At 43.9% G+C, this 12,980-nt stretch overlaps 1 protein-coding gene and 1 pseudogene across 1 annotated transcript; both read left to right on the top strand.

The window, feature by feature from the left end:
- The first annotated feature begins 887 nt into the window (after positions 1 to 887).
- Positions 888 to 1,668, top strand: LOC129484749 (cytochrome c oxidase subunit 1-like; annotated as a pseudogene).
- Positions 1,669 to 2,689: 1,021 nt separating this feature from the next.
- Positions 2,690 to 6,798, top strand: LOC134737067 (uncharacterized). The gene is made up of 3 exons (XM_063642388.1): positions 2,690 to 2,747; positions 4,073 to 4,788; positions 5,488 to 6,798. Exons 1-3 carry the CDS (start codon positions 2,690 to 2,692, stop codon positions 5,707 to 5,709), a joined length of 996 nt encoding a protein of 331 aa, XP_063498458.1. The 3' UTR covers positions 5,710 to 6,798.
- The last annotated feature ends 6,182 nt before the right edge of the window (positions 6,799 to 12,980 follow it).

The raw sequence follows: 12,980 nt of genomic DNA, 5'->3' as shown, positions 1-12,980 counted from the left end.
ATTCTAGCCTACTCCTCCATTACTCACATAGCTTGAATAATAGCAGTGTTAATTTATAATCCAAACATTAGTATTCTAAACCTGATTATTTACTTTAACAATTACTAGCACTCCACCTGAATATCAGCACCATGACCCTGTCACTATCTCATGCCTGAAAGAAATTAACATGATTAACACCCATAATCCCACAATTCTACTATCCCTAGCAGGTTTACCTCCATTAATAGGTTTTCGGCCTAAATGACTAATTATTCAAGAATTTACAAAAAACCAAGTCTTATTGCCCCAACAATTATTGCTGTTATAAGTCTACTCAACCTATGCTTTTATATATGCCTAATTTATTCCATCTCAGTGACAATATTCCCCACATTGAATAACATGAAAATGACAGCTCAAAAAAGCAAAACCCATACTACTCCTCACCCCACTTACCATTTTTTCATCCTCCTCTTACCCATCTCTCCATTAATACTAAATATGATTTAGAAATTTACGTTAAATAAGACCAAGAGCCTTCAAAGCCCTTAGTAAGTAAATGACACTTAATTTCTGTAACAGACCTAAGGACTGCAAGACTCCATTCTGCATCAATTGAATGCAAAGCTAAGCCCTTACTAGACTGGTAGAATTCAAACCCACCAAAATTAATTTAACAGCCAAACACCTTAATCAACTGGCTTCAATCTACTTCTCCCATTGGGGGAAAAATGGCAGGAGAAGCCCAGACAGGATTGAAGCTGCTCCTTTGATTTTGCAATTCAACATGAGAAATCACCTCAGGGCTGGTAAAACCTGTGTCTTTAGATTTACAGTCTAATGGTTATTCAGCCATTTTACAACCGCCACCCCCACCCCCTCCACCTCCCCGCCTGGCCCAACTTATGTTAATCAATCGTTGATTGTTTCCAACTAACCACAAAGATACCGGAACATGGTATCTACTATTCGGTGCTTGAGTAGCGATAGTGGTCACTGCCTTAAGCCTTCTAATTCGAGCAGAATTAGGCCAACCAGGAACTCTGCTAGGAGACGATCAGATCCATAATGTTATTGCTACTGCCCAAGCATTCATTATAATCTTCCTTATAGTTATACCAATTATAATTGGAGGCTTCGGCAACTGACTAGTCCCTCTGATAGTTAGTGCACCCAATATGGCATTTCCCCAGATAAATAATATAAGCTTCCAACTTCTCCCACCCTCCTTCCTACTTCTACTTGCATCTGCAACAGCAGAAGCCGGCGCTCGAACCAGCTGAACAGTTTATCCCCCTTTAGCAGGAAGCCTGACTCATGCAGGGGCCTCTGTGGATCTTACTATCTTTTCTCTCCACTTGGCAGGTAGGTGTTTCTTCTACTCGAGGGGCCATTCACTTTATTACCACAATTATTAACATAAAACCCCCAGCCATATCCCAGTATCAAACACCCCTCTTCGTCTGATAACTTCTCATTACCGCAGTCCTTCCCCTCCTTTCTCTCCCAGTCCTAGCCACCAGCATTACCATACTATTAACTGACCGTAACCTTAACACTACCTTTTTTGACCCCGCTGGCAGGGGTGGCCCTCTCTTATATCAACATTTATTCTGATTCTTTGGTCACCCTGAAGTCTATATCCTTATCCTACCAGGCTTCAGGATAATCTCCCATATCATAACTTATTACTCTGGACAAAATAGGAGCCCTTTGGGTATATGGGTATAGTATGAACCACAATATCAATTAGCTTCCTAGAGTTTATTGTATGGGCCCATCACATATGGAATAGGCGTAAACACGCGAGCATGTTTCACCTCTGCCACTGTAATTATTGCTATCTGTACTGGCATTAAAGTGTTTAGCTGATTAGCTACACTGCACGGCGGTAACATCATATGATCACCCACAATACTCTGAGCCCTAGGATTCATTTTCTTTTTCACAGTAGGAGGTCTAACCAGCATTGTGCTAGCTAATTCATCACTAGATATTGTCTTACATGATACATATTACTTTGTAGCCCATTTCCACTAGGTCCTATCAAGAGGAGCAATATTCGGCATCATAGGAGGCTTTGTCCACTGATTCTCCTTGTTTTCAGGTTACAGACTTAATCAAGCCTATGCTAAAATCCACTTCACCATTGTATTTATAGGTACAAATCTAACCTTTATCCCACAGCACTTCCTTGGCCTATCTGGTATACCTCGACATTACTCCGATTATCCTGATGCGTACACCACGTGAAATATTCTCTCATCTGTAGGCTCATTTATTTCAATAACAGCAGTTATATTAACAATCTTTATAATCCGAGAAATCTTTGCTCCAAAAGTAAAAGTTCTAACAACTGAATAATCATCTAATTTAGAATGAATTTACGGCTGTACACCACATGGATCACACATTCGAAGAACAAATCTACGTTAAACTCAGGACAAAAAAGGAAGGAATCTCGCCTCCAAAAACTGGTTTCAAGCCAGTCCCATAACCTCTATGACTTTCTCCATAAGATATTAGTAAAATCATTACATAACTTTGTCAAAGTTAAATTATAGGTTAGATCTTGTATGCCTTAATGGCTCATCCAATTCTATTAGGCCTTCAAGATGCTACTTCCCCTATTATAGAAGAGCTACTTACTTTCCATGACCACGCTCTTATAATTATTTTCCTAATAGTTCCCTTGTCCTGTAACAGGATGAGTCAGCAGCATGGACAGACTCGCGTCTTCAGAGCTGAGCTTCTCCGGAGACAGAGTTCCTGGCCCTTTTAAGGGCTTACAACTCTAAGGGGTTCCACGTGAAAGGGTTGTGATGGACTGAGAGCACATGTGGTTAGAGTTGGTGGGGGGGGGGTTAATCTTTTAAACTCAGGCCTGGTCATCAGTGGCACCAGCTGGTCTTGCCACTGACTTCATTCCTGTTTTCAACTTTTACTTCCTCCTCCTCTTCAGAGACAGGAGACAGTAAGAGAAATGGCTTCTCTCCTCAGTCCTATTGTAGCAGGATGAGTCACAGACAAAACTCCTCAGACACCGGATTAAAGAAGGAAGAGGTTTTTTTATTCGGCCGGGAGCATCGGCAGACTCGTGACTTAAGAGCCGAGCTCCCCGAAAAAGAAATTCCTAGCCCTTTTAAGGGCTTACAACTCTAAGGGGTCTATGTGAAAAAGTCACAATAGATCAAGTAAGTGTGAGGAATGTGACTGGGAGCTACATACATCAGCTAACAGTACAAAAAGTTTTACAGTGCTTTCTCATACAATGTCTGGAATTTACAGATAACACCAGTAGTTTTGGTCAGGGGTTAATATTATTATTATTTCAATCACCAGGGCCAGGTGGTGGCGACAAGGTCATCTAGCTATTTATCTTACTTCTTTTTCTTTCCAACTTTTTGCTTTCTCCATTTTCTCCTGTCTTATAAACTAGGGAAAAGGGGAGGTTGGGGAGAAACTGGGAAGGACAACAGGAGAAGTGGTGATCTCATACCATATTTCCCCCCTTTGAGAATTTTCACTTTTTAGTTGGAGTTCTCACTCTCATCCTCACTTTCTGAGTCTCTTTGTGAGATAGAGCGATAGTGATTCATAAAATATAAGTGTGCAGAAGTTTTCTGATGAACCAAAGTAGCAACAAAACCTTTTATCATTTGAAAAAGCAAGGGTAACACACAGGGGAGCAGGAAGCAAGTTCCTATCACTAGCAATACACCTACAATGAGGGTTTTAAATCCTCCTATAGCTGGAAACCATTTTCCAAATAAAGACTCAGGATTAAACTCGTGCCAAACCTATACAGGCACATGTGCCACCTGTGTCATGTCCCTGACTATGTTTTCAATCGCCTGTCCTTGATCATCTATTTGTAGGCAGCAACTGGTTAAGTTAAGTTTTCCACAAACTCCTCCTTCAGCTGCTAGCAAGTAGTCCAAGGCCAGTCTATTCTGATAGACAGCATTCCTCATTTGGGTTTCCTGCCAAGCTAAAACAGTCAAAGCTCTGCCAGTTTCATTAGTTGGGGGAAAAGTACCAGCTTGAGCTGCCTCCAATCCACCAGAGGGCGCGGAAGCCTGAGGGATAGAAGAACTGACTGCAGAGGCTCAGGGACTGCGAGCTGTCTGTACTGACGCCGCGCTCCGTGCGTGGCCCGGAGGACCTGGGCGCCCTGGATCACATGGTCAGGATGACCACGAGCCTCTAACAGCCCTGTCGTGGCCCTCACGTACCAGACCGTGTGCCCCTAGAGCTCCCTGTGCATGGGGAAGAGGCGGCTGGCGGTGCAGGAAATCCTGGCGGCTCAGGAAATTGTGGCGGCGCGCCTCGGGGTGGGGAGGTAGGCGCAGGAGGCGGACGAAGCGGAGGGCGCAGAGCAGCACAAGTGGTCCTGCACAGCCGCCGCAGGCTCCCGGGAGGACTCCCCAAGAGCAGGCCTCCCACCTGCCCTGCTGCTGGTATCCTGGGGCTCCGCCTACCCCGCCCAGCGGAACGCCAACCTTCTGCCCCTTCAGCGCCTGCGGCGGAGCAGCTTGCAGGCGGGCATGGTGGTGCCCCGGGTCCGCCTCAGCAAGGCGCCGGCGCCCACCTTCCAGCCCGCGAGGCCAGCGCAGAAGGGCAGCACCAAGGACAATGGCCACCTGCGGATACCCAAGTTCCCCTACAAGGTGGCCAAGGAGGAGAAACCGGAAGCTGAGGAGGCATAGAATAAGCACCAGGCCAAGGTGCAGGAGAAGCTCCCGCCGCCCTGGAAGAAGAGGACGTGAGAGTCTGCGGGTGCTTGACACGGGGTTCGAGGACAGGGTGAGGCGGCGGGGCTGGGCACCATGGCCGCTCCTGGGACCACCAGGCCACGTGTTTCCATGCTGTCTTTCTAGGATGCTCCCAGGAATGGGCTGGGGGAGCCACATGGATTCGCCTGACACCAGCCACCCTAGCCATCAGTACACATAGCGGGCATGTTGCCTAAAAGTCTCCCTTTAGAGAACCTCAATTAAGATTTGTTTAAAAATCAATTTATGAGGCCGGGCGCCGTGGCTCACGCCCTTAATCCCAGCGCTTTGGGAGGCCGAGGCTGGCGGATCACCTGAGGTTGGGAGTCTGAGAGTAGCCTGACCAACACGGAGAAACCCCGTCTCTACTAAAAATACAAAATTAGCCAAGCATGGTGGCACATGCCTATAATCCCAGCTACTGGAGAAGCTGAGGCAGGAGAATCGCTTGAACCCGGAGGCAGAGGTGGCAGGGAGCCAAGATCGCGCCATTGCACTCTGGCCTGGGCAACAAGAGCCAAACTGTGTCTCAATTAAAAAAAAACTCAATTTATTAAAGGGTATTTTCTGTGTAATTTTGTATTTTTAATTATTATCCAATTTGCCAAGTTTTACAAGTGATAGGGCCCCTTGTATCCAAGGCAGTTTTAATACACTTGCCTGAAGACCTTTTATTTAAAATACTGTTTCTAGTAATAAATAATTGATGATATCCTTTTGTCCTTTTCAGGCCTGGGGTCTGGCCTTACCCCAGGAGATTCTGTTTCACCCACAACAGACTCGCTCCACACCGGAGACCTGGTCACTGCTGACAGCAGGGAGAGAAGCAGGCAGAGGGGCCCAGCACGGCCCTCCTGCATTCAGAAATCGTATTTTCCAACGAACATCACGAACTCCATTTCCTGATCCCAGGAGGAAGCTCGGGTCTCAGGAGTGGTCAATGCTGAGATGACAAAGCTATTGAAATTCTGATCTCCATAGTTTTGAGGTCTCTAGTGTTGCCAGGAGACTGTCAGGAGAGAGCTTGAAAAGAAAGAGGCACATGATGTTTCACACTGCTTTTCCCAAGTGCAGCCAAGGGACAGCCTCTGCACACTGAGGTAATTCTAGATGATTGGCTCCATGCTCCTCCCTCCTCCTTTCTAGTGAGTTTAGTGCTGGCTGACTGTAGAACACTTTATTCACAGAAGCTAGTAGAAAAAATTGTCACTCTTAATTCACATGCTCTAACGTCAGACCGGGAGTGACTGGTTCTGGAGGGAAGTGCTAGGACTGCCTCATTTGTGTTCTCATCAGCTGCCTCAGTGTACATGGAGGTGGATTTCACTGGTGTTGATACATGCTTTCAAATCCACAAGAGGCTCTCCGAGGGACAGAAGTGACTTCACACCCACCGTAAAGCCATTTCTGTTGCCAGAGTCCCCAATCTCCAATCACCAAAAAATTCTCCACCAAGGGGCGAGCTCCAGCCATCTCACTTGTAATCAGTAGCATTGACATTGTCTGAGAAATATTTATTCTGTCCACTTTAAGCTTAATTTTCACAAACATTAAAAAGTAGTAAAATAGGCTTTAGATTTTCCTCTATTTATATAGAAATCCCTGAGAAGGTAGCTGTCAACTTGAAATTCACTCTCTACAGTTAATTAACATCAGGGTGCAGGGAGGGACCCTGAGCCCCATCCCTGTGCACAGCAGGGGCTGGGCTGTCATTGCAGGAGAGCAAACCTGGTCTCCCTTCTGAGCAAAGAGGAGGGGGTGGGAGGGGCACGGCGGTGGAGGAATTCTTAGCCATCAGCACAGATGCTGGCAGGCCTGCTGTTCACTCACTCTGGGGGCCTGGAGGTCCCACCATGAAAACACCACATTGCCTCACAGAGGCCTCTGCTTTTCTGTCCTTGGTAGACCTCAGGGTAGGTGGTGCCAGGGATCATAAAGAACTTAACTAACTGGGAGAAGAAAACAGGCAAAGGAAGGAAGTGTGAATGCGGAAGAAGAGATGAGGCAATAGGGGTGGGAGAACGTGGTGATAAAGCCAGGGGAGGCAGTGTGGTGGCAACTGACAGGAGAGGAGAAGGGGGCCCATGATCATCAGTCCCCTCCTTCCTGAACAACATGAGGGGTACAGGGAGGGCGAGCCCTCAGTGAGTGAATGCAGCAGTTCAAAGAAACAAAAATAGACAAAAATAATAAATGTTCTCCTAGGACACCAGGTTTTTAGGGAGGCCACTGTGAGACCTCTGAATGCCCGATGCCCAATAGTGCTGAGGGGGTAAGTGACAAAAAGCCTGCACCCCCCAGCCCTGTGCACCTCCTGAGACCAAGGAGCCTGGGTCATTAGTACCTAGGGCTAGAGGAAAGGGCTTCCAAATGGCTCAGGAAGATGAGTGGGCATTTCACTCCCCCTCTGGGACCAGATGACCACACCTCCCCTGAGGAATCCCTTACCCAAAATAATTGAACATAATAATTTTGCTTAAATATAAGCTGGCTCATCTGATCACCCTGACACTGACCCCAGGACACCCCCCTCAAGGTGGCTCCAGTTCCTCATCATCTAGACTTTTCTCCCTGCCCTCCCCACACTCCCTGAGCCTGGCTGGAGGCCTGCTTGTCCCCTCTGCTGCCCACTCCAAAGAGAACAAGAAACCAAGAGCATGGGCTCTCCATAGGTCGAGGAAAGAGGCTTGGCGACACTTCCTTTGACTTGGAAAATTCCTGTACTAGCAAATTTGCTTCCACATGGCAAAGATGAGAAGTGCTGGGCCAGTAGCCAGGCACACAGCTGCAGGAGCTACCTGGACCTGCCTCATGGGCCAAAGGGAAGGGCTGCCCACAGGCAAGCCAGGTCTAGAGCGAGTCCAGAGAGACCAGGGAGAGTCTGAGATCCAATCAGGGATGACCCTTCTTTCAGTTGGATCTGGTGGGTTTTCAAAATCCAGTCTTTCCACTGGGACCATACCAAAGCCCCCCGGGAGGTCAGACTTCCCAGTCCCACCAGAGCCCCCCGTGAAGCTGTAATTTTCTCTCAAGTTGCATACACTGGCCAGGTAAAGTCAGCTTCTACTCACCAGGCAAGTGGCCAGCTCACCTTCCAATTTGCCTAAGAAATCTGGGTCCTGCCCCATACTTGCTGGCTTGGCAGGCTTTTCAAAATGCAGGTATCTCTGGAGCTGTTTTGTGGACACCAGGAGCATTACTTGACAAGCCCTGTGCTAGCCCCAGGGTACCCTGTGCACCTGGGTAAGGCTGGAACACATTGGGAACAGGGACCCAACATGCCCACTCTGGAACAGCGTGGGACCTGGGGAAATCGCCAGTTGTTTGCTGTCCTGCCATTGCTGTTCTACACATCCCTGCAGACTATGAGCATCGGTTACAGTGTGGTGGCGGCGGGTCAGGACCAGAAATGTCCATTTTTGACCTGGAAGCAGCACACACCCAAGGCTTAGGGTAGACGTGTTTGCTCTATACCATACCCAGTGCCAACTTCCCATGGTGGAAACAGGAAGGAATGTCTGGCAACCCGCCAAGGGTCAGATGCCACATCAGCCTGAGCACAAGGTGCCTGACACTGGCTGTTCCAATGACAATAGGACATCCTTGGGAAGGTGGAGCCATTTGTGAGAGGTCAGGATGGGTGTCCTGGAAGTGCCACTTAAAGGCGACTGAGGCCTCTCAAAATCCCTGTGTTAGAGCTGCAGCTCTCCATGTGGGCTGCAGTGCAGTCACCTGCGGAGCTTTAGGACAGGCCCAAGCTCAGATCCTTGGGCCAGTGCCTTCAGAACTTTCGCAGCAGGGATAGCTGGCTTGGAAAGGCATGCCTGGGAGACCATGTGACACTGCCTGGCTGGGTCCTGGGCTGACAGAGGTGAGCGTGGAGCTCGTGGTGACTTGGTAATGCTGTGAATTATGTACATGTGGCAGGAAGGTGCCACAATGCCAAGGCCCCAAGTCTTGGAAATTCCATGAGGTCCGCATGAGGTTGAACTAAACACCAAGTGCGGTCCTCAAAGGAAAAATAAAAGAAATACCCACAGAAGGGACTCTTTGGAACTGAGTCTGGAAGAGAGGGCTGCCTGGTCCACTCCAGGAGAATTTGCCTAAAATAAGTTTGCTTCCCATTGCATTCTCTTTGCTTGTTCTAAACATCACCTCCCCCCATTCCCTTAATTTGCATCATTCTGGGCTCCTTACTCTTGTTGCATCTTTTTTTACATTGTAAGGATGTCTGGATTCGATTTACTTAAGCGCATATATGGCTTAATTTTGTGTTTCTGGTAATCATTAATTACATTTCCCCATTTTATCAAATGACATGTTTTCTTCATATCTATTTTTAATATGTTAAAGATTTTGTATCCAGTTTATCTAAAACTCCTTGATTAAATTGAGTTTAATTCTAGCAATTCATACATGCTTAGCTCTGCGTTGTTTTATAATTTGACGATAAATGTTTTTCCCCAATATATGACTGTATGGGTAATACTTTTTAAAAAGATACAGCACCACGCTGGCGGCCGGAGGCGGGGGGCCGGGGGAGGCCTGGGCGGGGCGGTGGAGTCTCTGTCCAGGAAAGCCTGGTGGGCGCCAAGGTCCCTGATTCTTGCTTCTGTGTCCCCAGGGAAGCCCTAGCTCCACCCCAAGCCTGGCGGAAACCTCGCTTCTTTTACATTATTGTTTGTTTTTATTTTAACATTTTAGGACATTGATAAAATCACTTTCTGAGTTTTGAGATTAAAAAATAAGTAATTTTCAACTTTACCCTTTTTTAAATGTTTCACTATTTCAATGCTTTTTATTTTTTGTATATTTTAATTATTGTAATTTATATCTTCAATTATTATGGAATAATTTTAGAAAAGTCTTTTCACATAATAAAGTCTAATTAATTAACTGTTATTTATTCTCTCCTCTATCTCAAATACATACTTTAACCTTTTAGAACACTTTGTTTTGAGACTGTTGTTACTTATGTGACATTTTAACTATTATTCTTCACTCTTCTAGTGAATTTTTAATGTCATTGAAAGGGCACATCTTTCTATACTGAGAATTAAACATAGTTTTCAACAATATTCTCAAGTATTAGCAATTTCACCTTCCAATGGCATGTTAAGTATGTTCTCCTTCCCTTCGAATGCATATTCCCCGCCCCCCGCCCCCTGCTAATTTTGTATTTTAAGTAAAGACAAAGTTTTACCATGTTGAACAGGCCAGTCTTGAACTCTTGACCTTAAGTGATCCAGCTGCCTAGGCCTCCCAAAGTGCTGGGATTACAAAAACAGCAACTAAATGCTGGAATGATGACCGGGAACTTGTCTACAGTCTCCAGTGATTATCCTCCTTATAACAAGGCAGAAAGCCTTCCTCAGAATTATCTAGACTGACGTTACTCATTGTCCAGACCTGTTAACAGACTCCTGCAACCAGTGCTGTGAGTCTCAAATGTGCTCCTTCAATAATGCAGTAGAAGGCCCGAGTTTCCACATAGTAGTATCCTTCAATGCCTGGAGACTTTTAAGGCATAAGAACGTATTGACACTATGAACTATATGTTTTGTAAAATCTCAGGATATGTGAGGTGCTTGGACAAATTAAGTTTCAGGGTGATATCCACTATTGAGACAGAAAATTAGTCTAAAGAATTAAGATCTCAAAGTCCAGAATGAGAAAAAGTTGTTTTGCTTAGAGCCTCCTTATAATTATCTTACTTGTTTTATAGATATATGCACTAGAGCACAAGCTCTACCTGATATAGCTGCCCTAGACATATGCGGATTTAATTGTAGAAGAAAGAATTATACCTTTCAGGTTGAATGGCTACAAAAACTAATTAGTTGCTGTTTTTGAGACAAGTTCTCACTCTGTCACTCAGGCTGGAGTGCAATGGCACAATTAGAACTCACAGCAGTTTTATACTCCTGGACTCAAGCAATCCTCCTAACTCAGCTTCCTGAGAAGCTAGGACAACAGGTGCTCACCACCATTCAAGGCTAAATTTCTGTTTATTTTTTGGTAGAGATAAGGTCTTACTATGTTGTCCAGGCTGATCTCAAACTCCTGGCCTCCAGTGATTTTTCTGCCTTGGCCTCCCAAAGCACTGGGATTATATGTATGGCCCCTGTAACCAGCTTTAGATCAATTTTATTTAATACAGACAGCTTCCCAACTAAAAACATTTTATTAGAATTCTCTTTATTCAGCAAAGCATTGTTATTACTGACCCAGTCTTCACTTATTTTCGGCTTACATGCAAGAACAAAATTATCTTTCTGTTTTAATTTGTTTTATTTTATATTTTCAAGGTGCACAATATGTCGTTTTGAGATACATGTGCATAAGGAAATGATTACTATAATGAAGAAAATTAACACATCGATCATATCACTTAGCTGTACTTCTTTTTTATGTGAGAACACCAAAAATCTAGTCTCTCAGAGTATTTCCCAAAAACAATACAAGATTATCTAATATACCTACAGGTTGTACATCAGATTCATTTATTCTACATTACTGCACATTTACCACTGTTACCCTTCATTTACCTATTTTCTTCCCACGAATGTAACCACCGTTTTTAATGTATTGAACTTTGAAAAAACGATTTCAAATATGAGTGGGACCATGAAGTATTTTTGTCTGTGTGTCTGTCTTATTTCACTTAGGAAACCTGCCATTTACGTGTCTCCTAAATTTAGTACAGAAATCAAGTGCGTCAAGAATGTGTCACAGTTTTGTTAGATTAATTTTTTCCAAGTTATCCTCTTTATCAGTTTTTACTTTTTGTACTATAGAAGAGTGAAAATTCTTGTATTAAAAGAAAATATAACCAGGCTATTCATAAATAATTTCTTTCAGGGATAAAAATCTCAGGAAGTTCAAGATTTCTGTATTAATGATTGACAATGTTCTTAGTGGTCTCTCTTAGACTTATTTCAATTGTAAGTAAGTCTTGGTGATATTCTAACATAAATTCTGACAGGTGAAGAGAATAAATAAGTATCTCTAGCAGAATCAACAGAATAAGATTATCTTGGTTAAATGGCTAAGAAAATATGGTAAATAGACACAAAAACTTTTTCATCTTCCAAAATCAGAGTCAAATACTAAGTGATCGTAAAGTAGCTAATTCTGTCTTCCTGCCAAAGTGAATGTGAGCTAAATTAGCAGAATGTCAAGAATAAATTTTTCCTTGAAATCTAGCAACAAATAATGTAATTAAATTATGAGGCTTTGACTGTTGCATAGAGTTTTAGCATCAACAGAAAAGCTCACAAAACATTGGTGAAAATCAAAAAGGAGTGCTGGGTTGGAGCCCTGAGGTGAATAATTTTATCAGCTCAGATCACTTGGAAAAAGGCAGCGAGTCCAAAAGAAGCTGGTGATAGGCTTTCTTTCTGCTAACTCCTAATATTCTGCATGAAATATGTGGAGGCAGAAGAGAGACAGTTTATTATAGTCTATGTGATATAGAATGAAGGAATAAGAGAATCTTTCTGATACATATCTTCAAAATTTGGAGAATTATTCCTATCAAAATCGTTCATTTAAGGGACTAAAATATAAATAAGATGTTTCTTGCCACATAACCCTCAGCTAGCCAGGCTCTAAAAAGGACGACACTGGACACCTCGACAGTGGTAAAAAGCAGGGTTTACTCACTCTTGAATAACAACTGGTGCTAACCTTAGGCAGCAGCTTATTTATTAGGTTGAGGTTCACCTTTGTTTCATTGAACAAATCTCTTGGGTTATTTTCAGTTGTGCCAGTCATTTAATTTGTTTTCTGTATCAAATGATAAGAATAAATATGGTTTAGAGTGTAAAAAGCATTCCCAGATACATTACAACTTGGTGTCCCATCTGCCTAATTTTGAACCTATAGGAGAGGAATAAAAGCATTGTGAGAAACATCAGGTTATTTCCTTAAAGCCAAATACTCTTGTCCCTCCTACTTTTCTTCTGGCTTTCCTTCTGCATGCGACATGGCAATAAATGGAAGTTTCCTGCACAAAGAGGTAAAATTCACTTGTTGAAGATGTCAGTCTTCTTCTTGACCAATTCCTATATTGGTAGAAACATGTGAGAGAAATGCACCTTCTGAATCATTTCAAATTCGTGGTCTTTGTTAGAGCACATAAGCCGGTGTGCTAGGAGACGTAGCTATTACATTCTCTTATAGAATTTTCCATTCTCTATCATCTGGATTCTTATTTAAAAT

This window comes from Symphalangus syndactylus, chromosome 6, assembly GCF_028878055.3.
Source record: "Symphalangus syndactylus isolate Jambi chromosome 6, NHGRI_mSymSyn1-v2.1_pri, whole genome shotgun sequence".
Classification (NCBI taxonomy): domain Eukaryota; kingdom Metazoa; phylum Chordata; class Mammalia; order Primates; family Hylobatidae; genus Symphalangus; species Symphalangus syndactylus.
Note: the sequence above shows the minus strand (reverse complement) of the source record. Positions and strands in the feature narration are given on the sequence as shown.